Source organism: Podarcis melisellensis (assembly GCF_964234715.1).
Source record: "Podarcis melisellensis genome assembly, chromosome: 8".
NCBI lineage: Eukaryota > Metazoa > Chordata > Lepidosauria > Squamata > Lacertidae > Podarcis > Podarcis melisellensis.
This window is the reverse complement of record NC_138540.1, coordinates 38,482,365-38,510,099: the sequence shown is the minus strand read 5'-3', so window position 1 is coordinate 38,510,099 and position 27,735 is coordinate 38,482,365. Positions and strand designations below refer to the sequence as shown.

Below are 27,735 nucleotides of genomic sequence, written 5' to 3'. Positions count from 1 at the left end.
GAAGAACTTTTTTTTTTTAATTAGGGGAAGCGGGAGAAGCCGGTCAACCCACGGGATTAAGTATAAAAATGCAGATGCCCCTTTGTCAAATATCGGTATTTAATCAAAGCATAGAGTTGTTTTTTTTAAAAAAAATACAAATTATTTTATTTATTCATTTTGATGGCAAAGTGGAGCCGACAGAAGGAAATGTGGGTTGGGGCGGAGACCCATAACAAAAGACATATTTAGAGTACATTCCTTCCACCACCACTCTTAAAAGGGGGAAGGGGGGAGGGGAAGCGGAAATCTGCACTCTAAGAATTTAACTGAAAGTAACTTTTCCAAGTGAGGGACGGATGTTTCCTGAACGCAGGCGATTTGGGCAAAGCCTCTACATTTGGCATAAGTTCCACCTGATGGATTTGGTGACAGGTGGGACCGGGAAGAAAGGCGAAAGTATAGAGAGGTGAGCGGGGGAGGGAGGATGCAGTGAAATATGTACAGGTGATTGACTTGTGAAAGGAAGCGCCGGTGACGTTCCGGATCTAATGAGTGCCTGTCAGGGGAGTTAATTCAGTCTGAAAATCTGTGGGTTTGATCCCCGCGTAGGATGAGTGGCCTTCTAATTCTGCCTCGTTAAGCGCGCAGAAGGTCCCAGGGTCCGGTCTCTTTGCATCTCCCCCCTTTTTTAAAGGGTTTCGGGCAGAAAAGCTGGGATAGATCTCTGCCAGAGAGACCTTGGACTCTCCCTGCCTGAGCTAGCTGGGACCCATGAACTGATTCAGCAAAAGCAGCAACCCCACCCCTCAAAAAAAAAAATAAAAAAATAAAAACCCGCAGCCGAATATGTCAGCTTGCTGTCTTAAGGCTGCCCCCGGTTTCCCTTGCCCCACCGTCCCCCTAGGGACCCAGTCCCGTGGATGCTAGCGGGCGCCTCTGAACGTCTATCGCTTGTAGCTTGCTGCTAGTCGAGCGGGGTGGATGGATGGATGGATACAGGGACACAGGAGGAGAGGATGGAGATTTCCTGTGGAAGTGCTCTCAAAAGCGCAGGATGGCAACAGCGGACCGTCTCTTAACCTAATTACTTTTAATCAGTGTCGGGCTTTATGCAAAGCAGTCAGCTCGTGAACTTTGCTAATGAGTTCGATTTTATGCCAGATTTATCCCTTATTACTATTTCAAAGGTCTGCAGAGTTTTTACGGAGAGGGATAGGGGGAATACATATTAAAAAAGAATACACTGGGGAAACAGATGGATAAATAGCTCTGTTTGTGCATGTACTGTGTGCATCTCTCTCTGTGTGTATACGGACAGACATTTCAGTTGTGCGTGTATAATACACACACACACACACAGAGAGAGAGAGAGAGAGAGAGAGGAAATATCTCCCTGCATTGCTAGCCTCAAGTTTAGCATTAAAATTATTCCCCCTACTATTGGCGGCTCCATTCTGCAATAGCACTTGATGGTTTGGCGGGGTGTGCGTGCTGCCTGTACGGAGATTAGCACATACAAATGGAAGGTTGAGGAGGGTCGCCTTTGGATTGCTTCCCAAATTCACAGGTAGGTGTCACACTTGTACCGAATTTCAAACATAGCGCTCATCTTTTGAAAGTTGGGCGAGTTTAAAGAGGGAGCGACAAGAAGCGCTTTATAAAAAAAATCTAGCACATCCACGGGAAACTTGAGTGGGGTGAAAGGGAGGCTCCGAAGAAAGATGGATTTCCGATTTGCTAAATCATTTTGAGCTCAGGAAACTTAACCACCTAGGGTCCTGATTTGATGTGAGGGTCTCACTCCTACACATACTGCCGGTTCTTTGGGGGATTTATTTCCAGGTCTCAGGGTTATGGGCTTTTAAATAGAGGAGAAAGGAAAATTGAAAGTATCCCCCCCCTCAAGATCTCTTCCATTAATGGGAAAGGGGCATTGAATATTTAGGAAAACTCTGCCCTTAAAATACAAAAAGAATTAAAGACAAAAGAAAACTCACAACTCAGAAGTAAAATAAGATAGGTTTCTTTTTCTATTTTTCACCCCTGCTTGGAAATTGATTGGCATCCCAGCCTTGAACCCACGTTATCGAAAGGAAATTAAGTTGGTGCTTACCCGCTTGACTTGATTGTTTCCTAAACACAGGGAGCCTTAAATTTTTTTGTCGGGAATAAACGCCATTGATTTGAAAGGGATGGGAATGAATTTTCGTCGATTTTAGAAAAGCGACAACTTGTATTCGTTTGCTTAATCTTTCAACTCGGAGTCCTCTTCCAGCATTTAAAAATTATTAAATACCTTCCTGCAAAAAGAGAGAGAGAATACCCGCCCCCTCCACATTACTTTGGATTTTCTACGGATGTCAGTTCCTAGCCACTTATCCGTGACTTTCGTCACTGCTTCGGAAAATAGGAAAAATTGCCTCCCTATATTTGTATAAATCTTTTGCGAGCTTTTCGGAACTTCGACTGGACCCGCATAATTAATTAGCTGCTAATTGGTTTAGCTAGCTACATACAGTTAAACGATTTGCGGGTGGGGGTAATCTTTTTTCCTTTCACCCTCACAGCGACCGAGATGTGATTTGATTTCCTCCAAGAAACCACGGGGTATATATAAATACTCTTTTAGCCTGGCCGATAAATCTAAATAAAGAAGTCAAAGCTGTTTAAACGTGTAAACAATCACATATTAGGGCCATAAGAATACTGTAAATAATTATTTCAAAGAAAGCACCGATTCAATGCCCAGGTCAAATCGTTCATCTGAACTGTGATGTGGGGAGGGGGAGTGATGGCGGGGAGGGGGGGAATACTCCACAAATCAACCTGTTGAACTTACTTCCATCATTTAAGGAAAAAGGAAGTTGCGAATGATTCGTTGACCTCAGTTGAGTTCAGGGGAAACTGTTGGCCTGTTAGAAATGGCCATCCGATCTTTCAATTCTGAAAGGCGCCTTTTAAATATAAATATAATGTTTAGCTTCCCGACATTCTAAAATAAAATTAAGAAAGTCGTGTTATACTTGGTATGGTTTTTATAAAAAAAATAATTACGGCCATTTTCAGCACGCACGTATATGACAACCTCGAGACTGTTGCTGATGTTATTTATAATTTTAATAACCACGATTCTTTCAGTCTTTGAATGGGGGGACACACCACACAAACTCAGAATATAAGGTTAGTAACTTAAACATAAATATTGTCAACCTTGGTTCCTTCTATATAATAATGATCATATTGAATAGGCGCGCCAGCAGTCTCCATAAGGGTTTCTTTTGATGTATTAAATTCCTAAGGGAATTAATCAATTTCCTTTAAGATACAACTAACCGGCCTGCTGTCCTTCTTGATTCTAGTTAAGGCTGAACTAGGATTATGAATAGATAATAAATCCAAAAAAATTAAGTGTACTCTCCTCTCCAGGTGAAATTTTAAATACATGTGTAACTAACATGCATTTGTCTCGTATACCCTTAGCAAAACATGTCTTCGGGTTGTTGTTGTTTTTATAGCAGCAAAAATAATGTTATGGTAATTAGCGTTTACAATGACATCCGAAACAAATTTACATTTTTATTTTAAACGGGGTGGTTTTTGTTTTTATGTCTAAAGATCTAAAAAAATCTGGAGCTTAGAGTTGTGTCCAATGTTTGTTCTACTCAGAGTAGACGCACTGAAATTCTTGGACAAGAGAAACTTAAGTCCATTAATATGAACGTGTCTCCTCTAAGTAAAACTTGGCTGGGTGCAACCGTTGAATATATTTCCCACCAACTGGATTTTTGGAAGGAAATTACATACAAAACAGTCATTTCACCCCAAATAGTGTTTAGGTATGCTGTGTTGTTGTTGTTGTTTTGAGGGGGGGGCAAAACAAATTTCCTGAGCATCCAAAATGGGACACCACGTGAATCTGGTAGGAGGCTGATGTGCCGTGGTGCTAAATAGACTCTCCCCCCCCCCAACACACACCAATACTTTAAAAGAAGGTCTATGGGTTCCAGTGGAATTTTCTTCCAATTAGGAGTAATCAGACGTATTAGATATCGAAAGGAAAGTCATTCCCATTGATTCCAGTTAAATTTACTTCGGAATCGCAACGTGCAAAGTAGCTGGAGTCAAACCAGTTTCGATCCACTTGCGTTAGTGAAAGGAACCGCTTTTCGTCGTCTAAATATAACAAGTGGTCTCTGCATGGCGTTAGAAGCAAGACATAAGGCGGTTCATAATGGGTAGGTGTGCGCTAGCCAACTCACCCCCCCGTGAAGTTTATGGATGTGGGGTGGTGGAAGAAGAAGGCTTGTCAGTTTCAGTCCAGGGTTCCAGCTTTCTGAGACGTTTCGAACGTTCGGTGGGGAAGAGAGAGAAAACTCGTGTAAAGGTGTAACGTGTGGATCTCTGACTAATTTATTAAACCTGCAGTGAGTGTGAATCCATCCTGGGTTGTGTGCAGGTTTTTTTGGGTGGGGAGGGCAGCCGTGCAGCTATCTTCCTCATTCACACAAAGGGAGAAAACAGCTGGACTTGAAAACAAAGTTTGGGATAATAGAAGTATTCTCGCAAATGGGGAGGGGGGGCAAATCCGAATTAATGGCTGGGATCCAGTATTTTGAAAGAGGGGTGGTACTGGAAGTGTGTGCGGAGGGGAATGGAAAAGGTACTGGCCAGGGAGACAAGTGGCGTCGAAATCCGTGAATTTAGATAGGGCAACAGGCTGGGGGCGCCCAAATGCGTCAATGCCACAAAGTATACTGACTTCCAGGTCATAACATTTCTGAAGCCCTCGGTGTGGCGTTAAGCTACGTTCCCCATCCGAAGGGAATCCTGCTGAGGACCATGGGGCTTTCAAGCAAACCTGTTTCGGATTAAGTAAGCATGCAAACGCGTTCCTGGAAAAAAAGCCTTCACTGCTTTCGGAGTCCCTTCGCCTAGGATCACAATCCTGATGCCCGCTTAAGAGTGCGAGACTTCTTCCTCTTCAAGCACACATGCCCTGGATAGCGTTTGAAAGGCTCCGAGCTGACGCTCGTTTGGAGATCGAGGTTTCCTTCTAAAGCTCAGGGCTGTGCATGTTGCAGGTTTAAATAGGGGCTGCGAGGACTGATTGGCCTCGTGTTCCAGCCAGATCTCTGTTCTGCAAATCGAAAACCGCGACGCGCAGATCAAACCGCAGCGAGGTGAGGTTAACCGTCCCCTCCGTCCAAACACAAAAACGCCTGCAAACCGTTTGCCAGCGCCCCGGAATGGTCTGGGGGAAAGTGGTTTCTCTGATTTTTTTTTTTTTAATGAAAACATAATGAAGCAGTAATTTCAAACCCAGAATCCTTCTGTCTCTGATCCCTCTCCAAATATTGCTTCATTCCTCAACGCTGCAGACTTATAACTTGTAGATCTCACTTTCAGGGGGTGGGGAGAAAACGAGGCAACCCCGCTCCCGCGGCCTTAACCTCCTAAAAACAGAAAAAGAAAATTCCTCTTAGGTTACGGTTGGAGTAAACAGCACTTCAGAGAGCAGTCATCAGAGGCTGTTACAAACTCGGTGGTAATTAACTGATGATCGGCTCGTTTGGGTTTCAGACGCATGCCGATTAAAAGCCGATTATTCACCCCTCCTTTCCCTTTCAGGGGCGCAGCTTTACCTGCAAATCAAAGTGATGGGAGCCGGGAAGTCGTCCTGAGGTACAAGTCCCAGAAAGTTCACACTCCCCTTTAGCCCGAGTTTGGAAGCGCTTCCTAGCAAGTGGGTTGCATATAAATCGAAGTCAAAATAACTACGTTTACAGGTCAGGTTTCCTGCTTGGAGCGCAGGGCTTTCGGGGACCTGTAAACTGAGTGCAGGCGTTTTGTCTAGCGCGATCCTCAAACCAGTTGATCTGCGAAGAGCAGTCACTGAAAGGAGCTAAACAGGCACAGGTGGATTCTCTAGGCAGGTCGGCGTCGCCCCACCGCGTTAAGTGGGGTTTTCTCCTGAGTAAGAGCCCAAAGGATCTGTCTCAACTGGGAAAACAGCAACATGGGAAAACAATCGAAATGTGAACATCTCTTAGGGCGGCTGAAATACCGAAATCACCTCCTTGGGGGGTAACAAAGATCCACTAGGGCGTTCAGCTCGAGCCCATGCATATTTACTCGGATATGTTTTGTTCAGTGGGTCTCACACTTCTGTTGAGTGGGTAATAGTTGCGGGGGAGATACGTGGGTTTGGGAAAGCAATCCTCTAAATGTTTACACGGGAGTAAATCCCATTCACTTCCACGGGCTTATTCCTTAGTCTGCGTGTTTAGGATTGTAGTGAACGCCCAGCTGTAAGCTTAATAGGCGAAGTGTGCGTGTGTGGAGGAAAGTCCCACAAAAAGCATGGAACTGACTAGATTCAATTCAAGTTGAGAGAGGGAGAGAAATCACCAGTGTTGCAAAAACCATTTTCCTTTTCACCTCTACTCGTTTGGGATTCCGGTCAAAAGGCTCCTGGCTACTATTTGACTGAGGCCTTCAAAACAGGGGTCGATCATTTCCAAAGAGAGAGCGATGAAACTCACCATCAAATGCCTGTTTCCAAACCCACCCTCCATCCCAGATGCGGGCTTTCCTCCCCAGCAGAAGGAAAGAACCCTTTGCACCATGCCTCCCTGGACCGAGTCAGTACTGAAAGGAAGGTTCCCACCAGGACTTGATTTCAATGTCTGCATAAACTTCCACAAAGATGAGCTTGGAACAAGGGGTGGTAGACCCATGTGCCCCTTCCTCATATCCTCCCTCCTCCAATTCCCATCAGCCTCAGCCAACCGGTCTAAAGGTCAGGGATGACTGGAACTGTAGTCTAACAATATCTATTCTAGAGGGTCATACACCCAGCAAACCAGTTTAACCGAAATATTCCTACGTGTGTCTGACCCCGTGTATGTTTGCATGGACGTGAATTGCAGATTAACGAGTGCTTCCTTCCGGGAGGCGGGTTGGCCCTAGGAACGTATTCGGAAGCGGTTTCCAAACTGTTAAAAATAAAAAAGAATAACAACTATTTCAAGGAAACGCGCAGAAGGCAGAGGAGCACACTACCATGTAAACGCAACTGCTCTGGTTTAGGTGACCCTCTCTGGGACTCCTGAGGGGCTCGTTAAAAGAGCTGCTGCCCAAGAAGAACAGATTTACTCTATAAAGACTAACCTAACCCTCCGGATTCAAAGGGAGTGGAGGCTTAATTGGTGATGAAAAGGTAAAAAATAGGAATGTGGTTCTCTCCCCCACCTGCCGCGCCCCATCTTTTAACGGGAGGAAGAAACTTCCCCACCAAGAATACGACTCTATTGTCTGACATTTCCTCGGAGTTTATGATCATTTAAACCACCTGCAACGAACAGATCCGTAACAAGGAAAACTAATCCAAAGGGATTTTAAAACTCCTCTTGATGTCAGATTCAGTTTGCGCTTTGCAAAACGCCCTTAACAATGCAATCCTATGCGTGTCTGCTCAGAAGTAAGTCCCACCAAGTTCAAATGGACCCGTCGTGCCAAGGGAAGTGTGCCCGGGATTGCAGTCCAGACCTTCAGTCCTTTGCGTACTGTACCTTGGAGTAAACCCCATTGGACTCAGTGGGATATATTTCCGAGCAAAATGTAGATAGGATTGGGCAGTACAAACCGATTTTTTTAGGGCCCTCGAATACTTATTATTATATATAAAAAATAAGTAAATAACGCGAATGTTACTATTTTTTAAAGGTTGCGATCCTGTGTACACTTATTCAGGAAGATACTTCCTTTAAAGCGGTAGGAAAACCTGGACAGGATAGAGTTGCTTAAAGATGTAATTCTAGGCAGTATTTATTATTTAATAATAATAATAATAATAAAATAATCCCGCAGAGTCCGTCTCCCTCCCACTCCGCATTTTATCTTCACTTACAGCCTTGCAAGGTAAGTTAGAGAAGGAGACTGGAAGCAGGGTTAAGTGAGCTTCACAGGTATGAGCCGAGAATTGACCCTTAGCTAAGTCCCCTTCCACATCCCAGACTTTCTTTGTCCACTTCTCCACACCCTAGTTAGGCACAAGTCCAATTGCTCTCAGTAAGATTTTTTTACGAGTAAACACCCACAGGAACCATCTCCACAGATCTGCGGTGACAGAGTGAGAGCTCTCTACTTCAAGCCCTTACGCTTTCAAACCTTGCCTAAACCCATTGATTTGCTTCGAATGGTCTGCGAATATGGGGAATTGGATGTTCTGACTGAAGTGGTATTATAAAAGAGATTTGGGGAAGGGGAAAGGGAGCTTGGGCATACACATATGCGCACACGTGTCAGGGGATGAGGGTCCCCCTTTACCCCTTAAATCTTCTCCACTCAGATGCTGACTCCGGCTTGAGTTCCGAAAGGTTAACATCCGAGTTCCCACGCACACCCGGTTCCAGAGCTAGACCCGAATTTAAAATGATCACCAGAGAGCGTTCCCCGCTTTTAGTGATTGCGTATTACTGTCATTCCCGATGTTTTATTGTGACTACATTGATTCGAATTCTACTTCGCTTTATTGTGGAGTGTGTGTGGTGATGAATCTGGGATCTAGTTTTCCTTTGCGTGCAGTTCTTGAAACCCTATGGTGAAAACGAAGGGTCATTAGGGGTTCGGAGGATTCGGATTGAAACCGATTTCACGCCAGTTTCCAGGCACACTTTCCCAATGAGGATAAAGCATGCTGCTGGCTTCGAAGATCATCCGCTCTCTGGCTCCAGTGGTCTGAGGGCCGGTGGGAATATATTTTCCACTCTTGTTTAAAGGCAGTATGAATAAAAGATGGTTCCGTAGCCTCCAAATTGTTTTATTCACACGCTGCTTTCAGGGTTGAGGGGGAAACAGGGAGAGTTTGTCATGCTCTAGCAAGAAAGGGGGAAAGAGGAGAGAAATCCCTGCTCCAAAAAAGAGAGTATATATTAGCTTTTGTGCAACCAGCTCCCAAAACAGCTGTTTCCCCAATGCCAAAGATATCCACAAAGACTGAGTTGGGGCGGGGAAGGATGGAGGGAGATATTCTAGGGGCCTTGGGTAACTAAACTCAAATCGGTTTCGTTTGCATTTAAATCACACGGATTGCAACGGGATTTCTTCTGAGTGAAGCTCATGAGACTTTCTGATTCCCTCCCACGGACTGACATCCAGCAAGGAGCCAGGCACCATACAGGAGTTAGTGGATATTTACTTCGGTTTAGCTCCCCTGAAGTTCGATTAGACTAATCCGAACTGGTTTCGGAGGAAGATGGCTGCGGTAGGGAAAAAAACTGGGCATCTCCAAAGCAAAAAACCCAAGAGATTTCTCGCTAATAAACTGCAAGGCTTAAGCGTCAAAGGCAAAGAGGAATCTTTACACCTAAGTTGGGCTGTGGTCTTGCCTGTTTCTTCCAAACAGGCAACAGGAGTGAGGGTTTCTGGACTTAGCTCTGGGAGCGACATCCTGTGGCCTTGGCCAGTGTGTTGTGCTCTCACATTCATAATCTTCATGAGTGGCCTACCTCACAGGGCTGTTGTGAGGACAAGCACAATAAAGACAGCAAAGTCCTTTGCGAGGTGAACATCTTTTGAGAGTGGGAGATGCCTAACAAATAAAGTACAGTAGGCCAATAGGCTCCAAGTGAGCTGCGCTGTAACTACTGTTCCGTTAGTAGAAACTGCCTCAAGGATTGGGTAGTCTATGCAGGAGTGAAGAAGGGCTGCATAGATTCGTGTATCTTCTCCATCCTGCAACGGTTGTCTACATTTAGCAAAGTAGAAAACTTTGGTCTCTTGCGATCATGAGGACTAGAAACGCTGGTTTGGGGCGCGGGGAGCAGGAAGGCAGGAATAAAACGCAACGCAGCACTGCATGGATTTTATGGAAAGCCAGGATGCCCATTGGGCAGGGAAATTATTTCAACTGTTTGGTTCTAATGGCGTTTATTGATTTCTCCCAATTTAAAGAAACCAGTGCCCACTCGCTTCTCGCGCAGCAGCAGACAGACTTCCGTCCTGCTAGTTCCGGTCCTGTGCTGCTGGTAGCTTTTTTTGGTAGCTAAAAAGGTAACGGGACCCCTGACCGTTAGGTCCAGTCGCAGACGGCTCTGGGGTTGTGGCGCTCATCTCACTTTACTGGCCGAGGTAGCGGTGTACAGCTTCCACGTCATGTGGCTAGCATGATAAGCCACTTCTGGCGAACCAGAGCAGCGCACAGAAACGCCTTTTACCTTCCCCCGGAGCGGTACCTAATTATCTACTTGCATTGGTGTGCTTTCGAACTGCTAGGTGGGCAGGAGCAGTGCCCGAACAACTGGAGTTCACCCCTTCGCAGGGATTCGAACCGATGACCTTCTGATGGGCAAGCCCTTGCCACCAATTATCTCTTGCCCTCTTTGGCACATCTTATGCTCAAACACTCCTCCGACTTGGTCCTCTCCTGGGGGGAAAAGGAAGAAGCGGGGAGGTGGAATACCACATGTACTTAGGATATATAATACTCATATAATAAATTAAACTAATCAAGTTTACGGGGGAAACTTCTCTCTTCCAGCCTCCAAAAAGGAGGACGATTTTTGTTCACTTATTATTATTATTATTAATAATAATCATCTTGATCACAAGAAAGCAGCGAACTCCAATAAAGTCACACGTACCCTGCGCACGAATCAACAATGTAAAAGAGCACGATCCTGCCAGCCTGGAACCCTTTTTGTAGCCTAGATCCGATGTGTGTTTACTCAGAACTAACCTAAGGATTGTAAACTAACACTTTGGAGTTTACCACTCCTACCAGGTAAGTGGGCTGAACAACCCTTTCAGTGGGAGCCAGCAGAGATCTGAGAGAAGGCGGGCGGTGGGGAACGTGCCAGGTAATCTTATGCAGGTTTATTCAGAAGTAAGTCCATCTGGGTTCAACGGGCTTGCTCCCAAGGAAGGGTGCCAGTCCAACCTCGACTCCAGTTGGAACAGTTTTCAGATCCATTACTTGGCCTGAGAGATCCTAAAGGAGGAACCAATAGATAGATGATAGATGATAGATGATAGATGATAGATGATATGATAGATGATAGATGATAGATGATTGATTGATAGATAGATAGATAGATGATAGATAGATGGATAGATAGATAGATATACCGTAGATAGATAGATAGACAGACCTGGTGCAGAGAGAATTAAGGAGAGCATTAGCTGCTTGGAGTTGAGCGGACCCCGAAATCTGTTTCATCCGATGAACCGGCCTGGGCTCATTGATTGGAAGGTGCTGAAATTAAAAGCGTCCACTTTGAACCCGATCCACAGACAACTCGACTAATCCAAAGCCCAGGTATTTGGACTCAAACCGGATTCCCCACTCGCCACTTCCCAGAGAATCCCGGGAACATTGTAGTTTCTCAGAGAGTAGATAGACGACTCTTAGCAGACCACAGTTCTCAAGATTCTTTGTGGGGGCAGCATATCTCTTAAAGTGGTATATAATTAATCTTTGAGTGTATGTGACATACTAATACAAAACGTCTTCTAGATCAGGCTTCCTCAACCTTGGCCCTCCGGATGTTTTGAGACTACAATTCCCATCATCCCTGACCACTGGCCCTGCTAGCTACTGATCTTGGGAGTTGCATGCCAAAAACATCTGGAGGGCCGAGGTTGAGGAAGCATGTTCTAGAGATTGAAAGAGATATTAAATATCCAATTGCTTCAAAAGAGGGAGATGAGTTTAAGAACTTGTGGTAAGACAGGCATGGGCGTAGCCAGGTTTTTTTTGGTAGGGGGCAGAACCTCAGTTTGCATTTTTATTGATTGGGGGGGGGGTCAGCTGTCTCTCCCTGCCCCTCTTGGCTACACCCATGAAGACAGCCACCCAGAAACGCCACCCCCCCAACAGGCAACCCAAAGACTTGAGTTGATGCATATGAAATATGGCTCAGGCGATTTCCGCTGGATAAATGAACCGCACCTATTTTTAAAGGCGTTTTCTTTCTTCAAATCCCCGTGTTTGGCAAAAGGATCCGTTTCCCCATTGCATGACTCGGTGAAAGGACTGTCCTAATGCCGCTCTTGTTAGTGGTGGTCATTCCAGGTGAACATATCCGGAATAAAATGCTCTGGTCTTTATTAGTGGATTATCCTTGCAATCAGCGAGTTTAACATGCGTTAAAATATCTGTAGCGTGAACGCGCGTTAAATACTCTTGCTTCTAGACTGAGTTGAGGTAGGTTCGGATTCACTGAAAGGGGTTCTGAGGCTGTCTTTATTTGCACTGAAGTCAAACGTTCCTGGGGGTGAGGAAGGAGAAATTAAATAATCTGGCGCGCAGCTTTCCATTCTCGGAAGTCACTGGGCAACTAAAGTGAGTCCCCTGCCCCCCTTAAAAAAAGTCCTCCTTGGGTTAACGAGGTAGAGTTTCTATTCCACCCTGAGCCTTCTAGGCTGTGAGACGCTTCAAAAACTCGGGAAAGTCCTCTTCTCGCTTGAGACGGGGGCTGCAAACTGAAATCGCTGGGGAGGGAGCAAAGTTTTGTTTGCTTTTAAAGGAATTAACAAAACAAGTGGGCGTTGTTGTTAATTGTGGTTTTTGTTGCACAGGCTGCCGCCAGACATTCTTTTGCTTCGAATTAACTAACCGCGAGAGAAACTCCTCCACCCCCCGCGCAGCCTCACTCTCGCCCGTCAAAACCTGGGGTCCCTAGAGCCGAATCGAATTCGGCTCACGACGTGTAAAGCGATAGCCATGACCTCCCCTAACCAACCACTTCTCTCCCCCTCCTCCCCGCTCCTTTTTTTTTTACGTGACCTGCTTAGAGTATTAGGCCATCTGGACTTGGCAAGGCGCTAGACCGTCTCACACACAGACCCCTCCGCCTCCCCCCCCAAAACCCCCAAACCAGCTGCTTTTCCAAATGACCAATACGTTAATTCTTGACAGCACTGGCAATCCCCCCACCGCCACTTTCTAGTTAGTTCCTCATCACGATCATTTTGAAAAGGGAGAGGGAGCGCCCCTCCCTCCCCGAACCTTGCAAACAAGTGGCAATTTTGAATTAGTGTGAGCATTAGAGACAATCTGGAAACACCCTCCCCTCTTCGCTTGTGGGGAGGGGAAGAGGCCGGTCCGTCCTATCTAGGGACATATATCTCCCCCCAGTTAAAAAAAAAAAAGAGAGAGAGAGAGTGAGAGAGAGAGAGAGAGAGAGAGAGAGAGAGAGAGAGAGAGAGAGAGAGAAAGTGAAGTGGATCATTGCAGCCACAGAGGAGAATATGAGAGTCTGGGTTTTTATTGAATCATCAAATCCCCACGAACGGAGCTCTTAATTAATTTTGGGTGCGAGCAATGCAGCCCAGCTGTTTCCTTTGGAGTGGAGTTGTTCGGAGACAGACCCGCAGGAAGAAGGGAAAGTCTGCGGGCAGGCTGCTGCTTCCCCCTCCTCCAATCTCTCCCCCCACCCCGCCCCACAGCGCCACGAAAGCGTATCCTAGCGTTCGGCCCTCTCCTCACGACCAAAAAAAGAAAAAAGCCACTTGTAACTGACAGATGGCTGATTGTAGACTCGCATTCCTGCAGCCTCCTTACCTCTACAAGATGCGGGGAGGGGGAGATTGGTGAAAACCAAAGAACGATCGGTTTGGAAAGAAAGAAAGAAAGAAAGAAAGAAAGAAAGAAAGAAAGAAAGAAAGAAAGAAAGAAAGAAAGAAAGAAAGAAAGAAAGAAAGAAAGAAAGAAAGAAAGCTTGTAGCAGTGTAGGGAGACTTCGTATGTTAACCACACATACATTTTCATACAGAGACATATATATGATTAATATGATTTATTTTAACATGCTCCCCCCCTCTCTCTGTGTGTGCGCGCGTGTGCGCGCGCGCGCATATATGGGATGTTAAAATAAGTCACATTAACCAGATAGAATTTCCACTCCTCTCCTGGCCTTAATAATTCTGGGCACCGTGCATATCAAGTAAGTGAAGTGCTATCACAGGTTGATAAAACACAGGTATTTCAGTTGCGGAGTGGTACTTGATCATCTCCCCACGCCCCTCGGGAAAATGAATGAGATTGAACTGGATCGGGTCCCTGACAGGAAAACCAGTCTTTCTGATGGGAAAGAAACGGACTTTTAGTGCATAGCTGCTCTTAAGAGAAAGCCGTGGCCTTACTCAGAGAGAAAGAATGGGAGCTGGCCGGGAAAGAGCTGGGTTGTCATTTGTAAAACAACCATCTATAGGGGTTGTGGATTACCAAGAATTGCCATTGAGTTTTTAAAGCTGCAATCTTAAACGCACTCCTTAGCGGGAACCTACAGCAAAAGAGTTCAAAACCTTGAGTTGTGGAACAACTTTCTTTCTAAGCTAAGGCATGGACACAAAAGAAGTCGCAAGTTCCCGCCATCTGCAGGTGGTTACTCTTTTGAGACATTTTGTGTAACATCTTGCCTAGCGAAGATACTTGGAGAACGCGGCAGCTTGCCACAATTTTGTGACTTTTTATTGGTCTTAATCAGGTTTTGGCCAACCGTGGATTTGGGAGATTTCTTTTGCTACGGATCTATACGGTATCTTTGAGTTCTATATGCTTGCTCTAGTAGGCGCTCTGGGTTGGTGGACATAGCTGAAAGAGAGCTGCTATCCACAAAGCAGTTACAGCGATTTACTGAGCCTAAGCGTGCATTTTGATGAGAAAAATAATATTTAGGACACGATCCAGCCAAAGTTTGTAAAGCAGTTTTAAGTCCCATTGATTAATTCAGCGCATGCTGATTTAAATGCCTTCCTTCTGCGGTCAGCGCAGGGAGAACTTTCCTTTAGCTCTCTCTATTTATAGCGACTTGCAAATGAATCCTGTATAGGTCTCGGGAGTAAATGCCGCTGTATTCAATGGGCCTCCCTCCCAAGTAGATGTGTGTTATGTATATAGAGGATTGTAGCTATGGGGTGCTTCAAAACATTTTGCATAGGTGTTCTCCGCAGCCCTTGCGACAACCCTGCAAAGAAGTCCAATCACTGTAAAGCAGAGGCGAGACTGAGAAAATTATAAACTTGCCTAGATGGCACTTCTGTTTTCCAATATAAGCCTGATGTGTCTCTGGCAATATACTGATAGCTAAAAGAGAAAAGGAACCCTAGAAAGGCGATAACCACCAGGATGCCAAATTAGGGCTCCTTCTCCTTCTGTCGAGCAACTCCTCTCCCTGGTAACATATCAGTGCACGAGATGCTTCGCAACAAATAAGCAGCAGGTCCCTGTCCGCACGGAGCTTACAGTCTATAAGCAGCTGTCGTGAAAAGTGCAGCGAGGGCAGTTTGAGAAATCCAAGTTTGGTTCATTGGGAAGTGAGCCGAGGCCATTCCTCTGGAAACCAGAGGCCACGTTTCCCTGTTAAATAAGACCCTCTTGGAGAACAAACTTAAGGCTGAGATCCTGTGCAAACTTTCCTGGAATTAAGTCCCGTTAAACACACTGGGGCGTACGTCTGAGTAAATAAGGCTAGGGTCCCCCCCCCATAGTTCAGATCACAGGGTTGCACTCCTAAGACAAACTTACCCACGTGTCCAAGGGCACGGCATCAAAATGCCCCCTCCTCTCTTTTGACAGCGCCACAGATAGTGAGCGGAGTAAAATAGGTGGTCAATTATAGCCTTTCCTTAAATAACTCCAGTAGCTAAGCTTTTAAATAAACCAAGAAACCCACATGCCCCTCAGGGCAAACTCTTGGGACAGAAGAATCGGCATATGATTCCTGCAGCTGTTGGGCAACTGGAGGCGGGACAGAGAGGTTTGAGGGGAGAGACACACACCGCACCGTGGTGATACAATCGTCACCTCCAGCCAGACACCGTCTATTAATAAGTTTTGCATTTGACCGTCTAACACAGGGTTCTGAAAGAGGCGACACACGGTTCTCCCTCCACCCCAACTCCGTGATTTAAAAGTATTTGCAATCAACAAGGTTTCCTTTAAGACTCCTTTAAAATAACAAGGAGCATTTGACTCATCCTTGTGCTTTCGGGCGCCCCAAGATTGTCTCTTTGTTGTTCATGCAGAGAAGCAACAGGAACGCGCGCCTTGAGGGCAGATCCTCCCCATGCTTCTCTGCAACCAGGGACACTGAACACCCCGACCCCAGGCCCTGCAGAGATACCACAGAAATACCCACCCACTCCGCCCGCTAAAGCTCATTGAAAAGAGGAGAGCGCAGAACAAGGCATCGTGAAGTGAAACGGCGGAGAGCCCACTTTCTCAATGGTCTTTTTTCTCTCTATTTATTTATTTCCCCTGAATGCATTCCCTTGCCTCGGCACAGAACTGGCAAATTAGACAAGCTAACTAATTCAAGATCAGACAAACAATGTTGGTGATTCCCCCCCCCCCCCGTGCGTGTGTCTAAGAAGTCAAGAGCTAGACCTAAGCAGAGGATCCCCAATTTACTTCAATTTCTGAGAGGCTTACCTTCAATGTAAAGTCTACATTGTGGCAATAAGGAGGGCTGTACACTTTGATTAAATACTTTAAAGATCCTCTATTATTTTGGCTTTTTAAAACAATTTAATTCGACGAATTAACTCATTCCATGTCTAACATGTCCAACATTGCATCACTGCAACACAATTATCATTGAAGCATGCGCGAAGCCAAGGGAGGGGGGCAGGGGGCCGCTTCCCCCCCCATACCAGGTAAATCAATAAAAATGCTTAACCTACTGAGGATCTGCCCCTCAACAGAAAGCCTTCCCCCCTAACATGAAGCCTGCCCCCCACAACATAAATCCTGGCCACGCCCATACACTGAGGACTGGCGAAAAGTCCTCTCCTCCAGCATAAACGCACAGTTTAGACAACCAGACGCCTCTGTCTGCTTTAAAAGCCCTTGTTAAAAATCCAAGTACTGCCATTTCCCCTGGTTTATATAGGACAGATTGTGAAAACAGCCCCCCTCACAGTGACATCACACCTCCCTACGAATGTTAATTCGGAAGTAGGTCTCACCTAGCTCAATAGGACGGGCTCCCGGGTGCCACTCACGCACGCCATAGCAACAGAAAACATACAGTATTCCATACGATTAAATCACTTTATCGTAAGCCACCCCAGGAACTTGTACGCATCCCTAAAATAAAATCACAAAAGCGAGGATGTCATCATATCCTCTCGGTTTCTGTGAAGACAAGCCCCATCCAACTAGAAACCGCAGGCTTCTTACATACGCCCAGGCACCAGCTCCGACGACATCAGTCGACCTCGCTTCAAAGCAAGTGCATTTTGAAGAGGTTAAGTATCAGTCTCGGCGCTCCTGGCAGCCCTCCATAAATACTGAGGAAGGGGAAATGGGTGGAAGAATATGGTGGCTTCCTGAATGTACACCTGTTGCTTATTTCAGATTCTGCTTTTTATTATGATAAAAAAACCACACTTTTATTTATTTATATCAAAACTACAATATTTCAGTTCCAGCTCTAATATTAGGCAGAGTGAGGCATTTGCCTCCGGTAGCTGATATTGAGTGTCATGAAAGGGCAAACAGTTAGTTAATTATTTAATTTAATATTGTTGTTTCAATATATATATATATATATATATATATATATATATATATATATATATATATATATATACAGAACGCTATCACCAATCAACCACACCAGACCCAAACCCAGACCCTCTCCACAGATAAATTACAGACACCATCCAGTAGCCAAACCATGGTGGCACCTCCGGATGCTGCACCCCCCTGCAATCCCTACACAGATCTGGCTGACACAGGCCACAAAACCACAGCTCGCCCCTATACACGAAGCCAAGCCAGAGCACAACTAAGTGCAGTACAGCCATCTTCTCAGAAAAACTCTTCACAAAGTTCAAGAGGTCAAGACACAAAGACTTTAGCAACTAATCCACACCTAATGACCCACCTAAGTGGTACTCAGGATATCACTCAAGAAATCACTCAAGATATCCCTCAAGTAATTAAGGAACAAAAGAAGAAAAGGCACACTAGCCTGGGAACTTCCTCTCTGCCCAGAACATTGGAGGCTATACACCACACCCCCTCAACAGTATTTATAAGAACTCAAACACTGAGATCCTGCTCTGTTCCAGTAACAAGAAGCCGAAAGCACCAGCCTGAAGATGACGAGTGAGACCTCGTCGAAACGTCGCCTAGACACCCCAACTTTTACACGGGAAGACACCCGAGGACACCAAAACCTGCATATATATATATATATATATATATATATATATATATATATATATATATATATATATATATAATGTTAGTATTGCTTCATTTTCATTGCCAATGAAACGTAGGATCCCCACCCTACCCCTCGCTGGTATTAAGCAGGGTGAATTGTATACAAGCTACGCTCACTGAAATGAATGGACCTAAGTTGGTCGCGACCATTGTTTTCAATGGGTATGAGCTGAGTATAATTTTGTTGGATATAATGCTCAGTACATTGGTGCGTAGTGCATGTGCATGTGTGTGTGCGCGCGCGCGCATGCTTGGAAAGGGGTCATTTGTTGTTCCGCGTCAGCCCGGCCTTGAATCCAATACCCACTTTCGTGAAAGTAAGCCTCTCTCACCTCCATGGAACTTGAAGCAGAGTCTGAAGTGCCTGGCCGCCCTAGCTATGCGGGTTTATCACGCCAACTATTACAGTATTTAAGAATAGGATCGCGCTGCTGCGCTCTTCTTCTTTACTGCTGAGATTCCGCCTGAATCCACGGAAGAACGCCTCCCCCCAACCCCGCCCCCCACATGCCACTCAATATACTCAAACCCTAACTTTATTCAATGTGGGTTGAATAAAGGCCCACAGTTGTCGTTCCTACATTATGGAATGTGTCGACTTTCTGGTTCTGGGACGATGGTTGAAATCTCTTTTTACAGTCTATGGGACCGCAATGATTCTGAGCAAGGGATCTGAAGAACCTGAAGAATGATTAAACTCAAGTTAAGGAAGGGGGAGCCGAGCAGTGCCCTCCACAAACACCCCAAAAGAACGATGCATGTATTTTTCTGCTGTTTGCAAAGCTGTTCTTGAACTGTGACTAACCCCGATGCTAAAGCGCAGCCCTCCTCTAATAAAAGTGGTACTTGTAACAGAAACGCCTCCCCATTCCAGCCACCCACTTACTCAACTGTTATAATTAGTTTCGTGTCCCAGCTTGTATTCAGAAGCTGGGATCCGGGACTCAGACTGCTAAGGAAGGCATTCTCGGCTGTTGATTTATTCGTTTGCAAAGAGTTTTGATATTTTGTGCCCCATAACATCTCCCCCCAAAAAGAAAACACACACACACACACGCACACACATATGGCAAACCAAAAACTTTTTTGGGTAGCTCTTTTGTCCCCTAACCGCCCTGACTTTCTTGATGGATTCACCGAGTAAAAGAGAAGCAGAACCAAGCAGGTTATTAGAAGTTATGGGGCTATTTTTTTCTTTTTTTTGGCGAGGACATTTGTTTGTACAAACACCCTAGCGCCGCCGCCGCCGCCGCCTTTCCCCCTCTTCGCTCTTGTCTTGATGGATACAAATTTAAATGTGCACTTATTTAATTGGATCAGGTCCCGTGATAAAATAGAATAAACGGCTCCCCGTTTGCCAAGTTATTTCCAGAAGCACGCAGTCATGCGAGGAAGGAAAATTAACCGAGAGAAGAGGAGGCGCACCGTACTTAAGTTACACCTCGGGTCTAGACTGCTGCAGAGAAAGCAGTTCCCTAGCCTATTTTAATCTCTCTCTCTCTCTCTCTCTCTCTCTCTCTCTCTCTCTCTCTCTCTCTCTCTCTCTCTCTCTCTCTCTCTCTCTCTCTCTCTCTCTCTCTCTCTCTCTCTCTCTCGTGTCCCTGTTTATTAGAACAAGCGGATTTCAGAGATAGAGAACCGGGGAACCCCATTTCTAAGGCTGCCATCCTAAACAGAGTAAGGGAGTCCGTCTGGTTGAGCACAGCGGGCCTTTCTTTCCAGTAAACCTGCACGTAGAGCGATTTTACTTTCTCTCCCCGAACGTTCCACTTAGACGTTCCGCCGAGCGTTCCATCCGACGCTTCCGTGTTCCTATCCAAATTCTTGGGTTAATCTTCCTTGAATGCCCCATTGGAGGCGGGGAGAGAGAGAAATCGCAGAAGCTCTTGAAGCATGCATTGGCTAGCTCCCTACCTAAATACATTTTCTCATAAATCCCCTTTGACATCAGCCGGTGGGACTGTCTAAGAAGCGAAAATGAGCACACTGCAGCTTTATTTCGTAGAGAATTCAAGCTCTGGGCACTTAATGTATACCTTTTTAGAGGTTTCCACCCCCCTAAAACAGGTAATTAATACGCTCTCTCTCTTCTCTCCCCCTTCCCAGTTCTCTCCCTTTCCGTCTTTTTGCCTTGTTCCTTTCTGTGTTGTACATACTTATGCAGGAAAAGCTAACAGATGGTTATTGATACAAACATGGTTTCTGTTGCTAAAGGCCTCTCCAAAACAAATTTTGCCGGCTGAATGCCAATGTATGCATGTTGGCTGGTGACAGCTGATTAGTACAGTGATTTACGGCCAAGTTTCTTCTATTCCACCCCCCACCCCCCAAAAAGGGATGATACTGTCAAAGGCAGCAATTTAGGGGAAAAAAGATAAGACAGCACACCCCAGAGGCTTTCTGTAAAACCACCCAACAAATCTAAACCTACACTACAAATACCTGAAACACTGGAGCAATCAATTGGTCACAGATTAAATACAGTCTCTATTACGACTTTCCCTGGCAATCCGTTACTTCTGACAATAGCAGCCTCTAGATTTATGTAACTGCCCCTCACCTGTCCACCCGGCTAACAGTGTGTATATTTCAAAGTGCTGCAGCAAAGAGAGATTGGTTGCATTGCCATCCCTTCCTCCTTTGCTGCTGAGCCCCTGGAATGAGATGAAGGCTGCAATTCTGAAAGCACAGATCACTGATGAGTAGTTCCCAGTGATTTCAAGTGGTGGGGGGGTGGGGGGAGGTAAGGAAGTGGCACAAGCCTAAGTGTGTAGGCCTAGCAAAGAGCCAGAGTGGAAGGGCAGAACATCAGCAGTGCCGTCCTGGGACAGAGCACTGGCCTATGGATTCCTGGCATTGACCAGCTGGTAGAGACAAGGTGCTCTTTTCACAGACAGAGCATCTTTTTAAAGAGGACATAGGAAAAGCTCATCCTCCTGTATTTCTGGTTACATGTGACCCATCCCTCCCAACAGTCATTATGCGGCATGTAAAATTAATTGCAATGAACGTTCTTAAAAGACACTGCTTTGGGGCAATTTAATACTAGGCTAACACAGATCAACCTTACGCAACCCAGAAACAAACTGTGGTTAGGTATACATTGGCAGCTTGAAACGTTGTGAGGCCTCTCTTTCTCTCCCCGCCCCCCCGCCCGCCTGTTTTCAAGTCACATTTTTACATGGCTGTTCTCCCATCCCTGCAACATTCCCTCCAAACTCCTCTTCAATGCAGCTGTCATCTGCACATGCTCAATGGATGTTTCAGACATGCACACCTCAACTTGCATTTTCAAACTGAATGGTAACTGCTTTGAGGGGACGCACACCCAAAAGTAAGCTTTCTCAAGAAACTGAAGGATACTTATGGAATGTGGTTAGTGTTGGCAGCTTCAGATATCAGCAGAGGAGTGCACTGGAGCAGCCCTGCAAACACATAGGATAAAACGAAGGTGTGCCATGCACACTGCAAATGAACCCGGTCGCAGACTACATGCTAAGGTACATCCACACAGGCTTTACATGTAGCAGGTCCAAGCTTTTTATAACCTGCAATCTCCAGTTAGGAGAATCAGATAGGAGGCAGTAAGAAAGATCTCTGTCTGAGTTTGTGTACACACAGCACATTTAAAGCATATCGCCTACTAAAGAATCCTGGGAACTGTAGTTTGTTAAGGGTGCTGATAATTGTAGCTCTGTGAGGGGTAAACCTCAGTTCCCATGATTATTATTTTTTTGGGTGGGGTGTGCTTTAAATGTATAGTGCTTACCTAGACTCAGAAAAAGATCTGAGACTCTGAACTGTGCTTTACTAAGCTGGATGGACTAATGGTATGCCCCACAGAGGAACTTACGGTCTTCAAACAAAAACACCTTGAAGGTCCCAGGCCACAGAGAGGTTAGGCTGGCCTCAACTAGAGCCAGGGCCTTTTCAGCTGTGGCTCCAACCTGGTGGAATGCTCTGTCACAAGAGACAAGGGCCCTGCAGGACTTGACATCTTTCCGTAGGGCCTGCAAGACAGAGCTGTTCCGCCAGGCCTTTGGTTAGGGCGCAGCCTGACTCCCTCCTTTGGCAACCTTTACAAAACTTTATGGCTGCCATCAATCTTGATTTTAATTAATTTTATAATGTTTTTATAATGTCACACTATTTTGGTGTTGTTAGCCGCCCTGAGCCCGGCTTCGGCTGGGGAGGGCGGGATATAAATAAAATTTATTATTATTATTATTATTATTAATGGCAGTCTGACCTGGAATAAGGTAGCTCTCTGTGTTTCTGTTCCTGGAACTGGTCCTTATTATATATGGTCCATTGTCATCATTACCACTTGAAATGTCTCTCTCTTCCATCAATGACGCTCAATAAAAAAATAAAAATGAATTCTTCCGTTCCTCCTTAACCCTCAGCCCCCCTTTTCATTTTTACCCCTTTTCTTCACAAATAAAGCTTTTGCTTGGCAATAAAGCCCAATGTCTCTGGTCTTCAGATCATCCTCTTTGGCTCTTTCCAGCCAAAAACCAGCGGCAAAAACTATGTGAAGTCATTGTTTGCAGGAAGGTTCCAAAAGGCCTGATTTATTAGCTTGTCAAGGGGAGCATTGTTGAGGAAGGCAATCAGAAAGCACTTACCTAGCAAAACTAAAATTACTGCCTTTTCACCCGCTAATTTGTATAACTCCCATGGAGGAACTTGGGAAGTGTTTGATGAGGCATAAAATGATGATTAATGAATTTATTGGCCCGTTGCTCATCAAATAGGGGTAGTATATCTTCCCTCTATTGGGCGGTTGGTTCCAGCAGCGATGTGGCTGCAGAGAGCTAGGCCGAAGTGGATCTCCTTTCCTGGAGTCTTTCTCCCCCCCCCTTTAACCTGCCTGACCTGAAGAATACCTTGCATGTAACAGAGGCAACGACAGGGAATGGCAATCCACAAAAGGCCCATTTGATTGGGTGGTAAATGAGAAATGTGAAGACAAGTGGCTGCGGGGAAGGGTGGTCTGCTCAGTTTTCAATCACTCTGACTACTGAAGAAGCGAAGAATGCAGAAACCAGATAAGGTGTGAGAAGCAAGAGGGGAAGGGCGGGGTGGAGAAAAAGAGAGAGGAATGGACAAACCAATTTTAAACTTTCATAAAGGAACCGGCCAAAGTGCTCGATTGTTGCTATAACGAAAGAGGCAAAGGCAGAAATGGAATTCTTTTGGCAAGACCGCCATTTTCACAAAGCGGTCTTCTTAGATGTCACAAAATCCTGGGCACCTCTGCCCTAAATATTGGGTTGATGAGGGCTGGGCCCTAGACGGGAAGGCGCCCTTGGATGAGGCCCTGGCTGCATGCCTCCCCTGTGGGTTCACCCCCCTGTCATGGATCAGTGCCCCTCCCTCCCTCTTCCTCCTCCACTCTTTGACGCAGGCCTGAAGGCAGATGTAACAAAGCACCAAGGGATAGGAGTATGTGACCAAAGTCCTGTTTTCCCAATGAGTATTTCATATCAGCCAACGCTACACTAGGTTGCAGCCCCAACTCTTGCTTTTCGTGTGCTACCTATTCACTTAGCCACACCACACCGCACCCAGTCACTTACCCAATTCACACCATTGCCTGGAAGTAGAGGGAACAGTGCAGTGGTGCCTGATGTCTGTTGGAACTGGAAGGGCATAAGGCAGGAGGCCAACAGTAGGTGGAGCCAGAGTCAAGACCAACAGAGCCAACTAATTCTAATTTTGTCCTTGTTCTCCTCTCTGTGGAGTTCTGCAAGGACAACACAGAGACTGAGGAGCAGGAAGCTGACAACCAGAGCCACCCTCTGGACTGGTTGTATATAAGAAGAGAGACAGGTGAGGGCTGGATGAGGGCAGACTGAGATTACTGCAGAGCAGTGTCCCATCCCTTCTAGGGAACCAGCCTTCCCTGGGATGGTGAGCAGAAATCTCTGCTCCATTCTTCTTTTTCCTGAAACTGTTTATTCTCTTGTTGAGGAAGAAGGAATCAGGGATGACAGCAAGGAAGAAGAGTTGCAACTCAGGGTGGGGTGAGGTTGGGCACGGTGCTCCCTTTAGGGTTTGGCAGCTACCTGGCAACATTGACCCCTGATGTTGACCCTGGCATATAGGAGTACAATGGGTTTGGAAGCCTACTCCCCAGGGGCAGGAAGTCTCTAAGGACATGGGAGAATGGCTGGAGATGATTGGTAGATCCAATCTTTCTGAGGTCCATTGTCATAATGCCTCAGGCGAAACTGTCATGGGATGCCCTTTCCATTATCTCCAGGAAACTTTGCTTCATTAATTTGTCAAAGAATGTCCCTTTTTTAGGTGGACACCCAGCTGCACAAGGCACTGAGCACTGAACCAGCAAGTGGTTGGCCGGAATCCCTCACTCCCAAGTCATCTTTTTAAAGGTAGTGTGACCAACCGGAGACAGAGTCAGTCTCCTCTCTTCTCATACACTCCTCTCATACACTGATCTGGAGAAGAAGAAGTGAGCCCTTCTGTGGTTGTAAGTATTTTAATCCTGGCATTGAACCATTGCAAAACTTGGAGGAAGAGCTTGGTCTATCAAGTTGGCATGTCTGAAAGTTTTGAAAGGTCTTCATTCCAGTACAGCAAAAAATGCTGACAATAAACTCCAAGGTGATGCTTGCAAAACAAAAACAAGAACACACACACACCACCCTCCTCCTTTGACTAGATGAATCAGCTGCCCACCTTATGCTGAAGACTAGAAAACCTCCAGAAACCTCTGGCAAGAATCGGTGGTGAATTCAGGAGTGTATAGCCGAACAGAGACGCTCACCATAAATCATATGCTTTAAAAGTACAATAAAATATATAACCTATTGAGTTGGTCTGTGCTTTCTCTTTGGTTTTGGAATATTACATACTATTAAAATTAAACTGCCTGCATCAGTAAACAAGAGACTGTTTTGAATTTGCAGTACTGGCTGAAGCAATGATGAGGAACCTGTGGCCCTCCAGATGTTGTTGGACTCCAGCTCCCATCAGCCTCAGCCAGCATGGCCAGTGTTCATGGATGATGGGTGATAGTCCAGCAAGATCTGGAGGACCACAGACTCCCCATCTTGGGGCTAAAACAACATAATGTGTTTTACCGACACATTGATATGAGTGCTTATCCATTTGCAGCAATCATAAACCACTCTTGTTTTGGGCTGCCTTAACCAACACATTTCCTTCAGTGGTCAAATCCTTGAGTTAGTTACATATGTTCCTTAAGAATTTGCCCTGCTTCTCATGAGGTTGTCAATCCATGGGGCCTACCACTTCAGACTGCAACAATATTATCCACATGGAAAACCAGAGAATGTTTTAGATCAAGTGTGGCAAAACTTTTGGCTCTCCAGATGTTGCTGAACTACAACTCCCACCACCTGTGGTTATTGGTGATGCTTGTTGAGGCTGATGGGTGTTGTAGTGCACCAACACCTGGAGGGCCGAAGGTCCCTCACATCTGTTTCAGACCACCCTTTATTTGGTTCCAGGTGATATCCTCCATTTCACCAGGACATTGTTCCACATCACGTCTACATGTGTTATGCTCAGAACAAACAGGCAAAGATTGTTTATAGGCTGTATATTCATCTGTATTGTGTACATGCCTCAAACATTTTCCAGCCACAAACATTACATACACCCTGAATAAGATCTGCAGACTAACTGAAGCAACTGATGAAATAAAAGAAGAACTTAGACTACAAGCTACTTACCTCTCTCCCCCACCAAAATTACGGTAGCTTCCGCTAATGAAGAAAAGCGCAAACTACACAGTTATTCTGAATATGTTGGGAGTGGCAATATTTTAGACCTGATCTGAACTACCAAATGAGGTATTTGTTTCAGGGTGTATTTACGTCCCCAATGTATCTATGTCCCTACCTGCTCTTTCATGCCTCCTCCCTCCCAGTGATCAGTGCTCACTTTCCATGTGAAAGAAGTCACGGTCCAATTTGCATAGTCCCAGCAATATTTTAGGCATTTAGTGCTACAACCTTGGTGGGCTGACTTACGATTCTATCTGCATTGCTAAGAAGTTAGCAAGATGTATTAAAGTGTGTGGTGTGCACAGCATTAGACAATGACAGTTTTGGGGTATAATTGCTTTAATGTGGGCAATTAAGACTAAGTGCATGCGGTTTTACTGTCTGCCCTACATTCCTCTGAATGATTGCAATGATCGATACACATGATTTGTAAGTCGCTTCCTATTGATCGAATGGTAAAATGTTTGACCTTCCTCTGAGGAAGTAATTTGCTAAATTATGACGCTGCGTAAAGTCTTTCTCCGTTCAGAGGTGAGGGGTAATGGCTCATAGGACCAGGACAGGGAGAGCAGCATGTATGCATGCGAGAAACTTGTTTGCCTTTTGCCTGAAAGTAGATCTATGGCTGTAGAGACATTAGTGGCTTAAAACACAGTGAGGTCATTCCCTGCCCCATCATGTTTTAAGTTGCATTTGCACTTGTTGTGTACACCTAACGACAGGGCGTCTTCACTTCATTTGTCCTCCTGTGCCTGAAATCCCCAGCAAAAAAACTTGTTCAACGAAGCTGCAATCTGCAAATGTGCTGTCTACTGCGCATGCGCTATGGCCGTCTCAAATGTACACACCTCAGCTTACATTTTCAAATCGGATGGAAGCTGGTTTGAGGGGAAACAGCATTTCTCAAGAAACTACAGGATACATGTCAATTACGGCTAACTTCATTTGTAGTGGGCTTCAAACAGCAGTGGTGGGAGCGGCCTGGAGTCGGAGCGAATGGTAATGCGCACACAGCTTATGTGTGGTGGTTCTGCTGCCAGTCTATTAACCTTTTCAATGTTGGTGGCTGGCCATTTGATGCAGCAACACTCAGTTTGAACTTGTACGCCTCATTTTTCTTCTTTGCATTCAATAAAAAGAGGTTTGCTCATCTCATTTATGCTCAATTCTGCATCTGATGAACACATCGGAAGGACAATACTTCATGGAAATTTCTTGCTGTCAACACCTATCAACTGTACAGCAACCTCCCCACAGCTTGTTTTGGACTACATGTCCCATCAGCCCTTGTCAGCACAGCTGTGATGGCTGGGGCTGCTGAGGTTCATAGTCCAAAACATCTAGAGAACATTATCTTGCAGAAGGCTTCCTTATACATAAAGCTTCTCAAAGCCCAGCGCATGACTGGGCTTGGAAAACCAAGCTATTTACCGGTACCTCCCACCACCCTAAAAAATAGGAAAATAGCTTGGTTTATAGTGAACTCAGTTCTGAGTCAAGTCTCCCCTTTAGTGCTCCTGGTGATATCATCAGTGGGAGAAACCCATGGAAGTTAAGAAAATATGGCTGCTGCCATGGTTCCATAAGAAAAACCATTTTTTTCATACAATGTTCTTGAAAGGGACAGGACGTCATCACATCTTGCCATTTCCAGGGACATTTGCAGTCCTGTTTACACCCCAAGTGGCAACGACCATGCTTCTTAGTCACTCCAAGGAGCTAGTCCCTGTTAAGGAA

General features: G+C 45.5%; 1 protein-coding gene and 1 long non-coding RNA gene across 9 annotated transcripts in view; both read left to right on the top strand.

The window, feature by feature from the left end:
• Positions 1-25,055, top strand: part of IRX5 (iroquois homeobox 5) — a 29,930-nt gene extending 4,875 nt beyond the window's left edge. For 3 of the 7 annotated variants that reach the window (XM_081921672.1, XM_081921671.1, XM_081921676.1), the window contains one exon: positions 8,333-8,789. In XM_081921672.1, the coding sequence (XP_081777798.1) occupies positions 8,333-8,535 (203 nt within the window). In that variant the 3' untranslated portion in view covers positions 8,536-8,789. Of the gene's footprint in view, positions 1-5,610; positions 5,726-8,332; positions 8,790-16,011; positions 16,961-24,532 lie in introns of those variants that run through there. The other 4 variants (XR_014171028.1, XM_081921673.1, XM_081921674.1 and 1 more) reach the window with 4 other exon arrangements.
• LOC309377155 overlaps positions 1-27,735 on the top strand; it is a 180,295-nt gene that overhangs the window by 13,313 nt on the left and 139,247 nt on the right. The gene's annotated exons all lie outside the window — the stretch shown is intronic.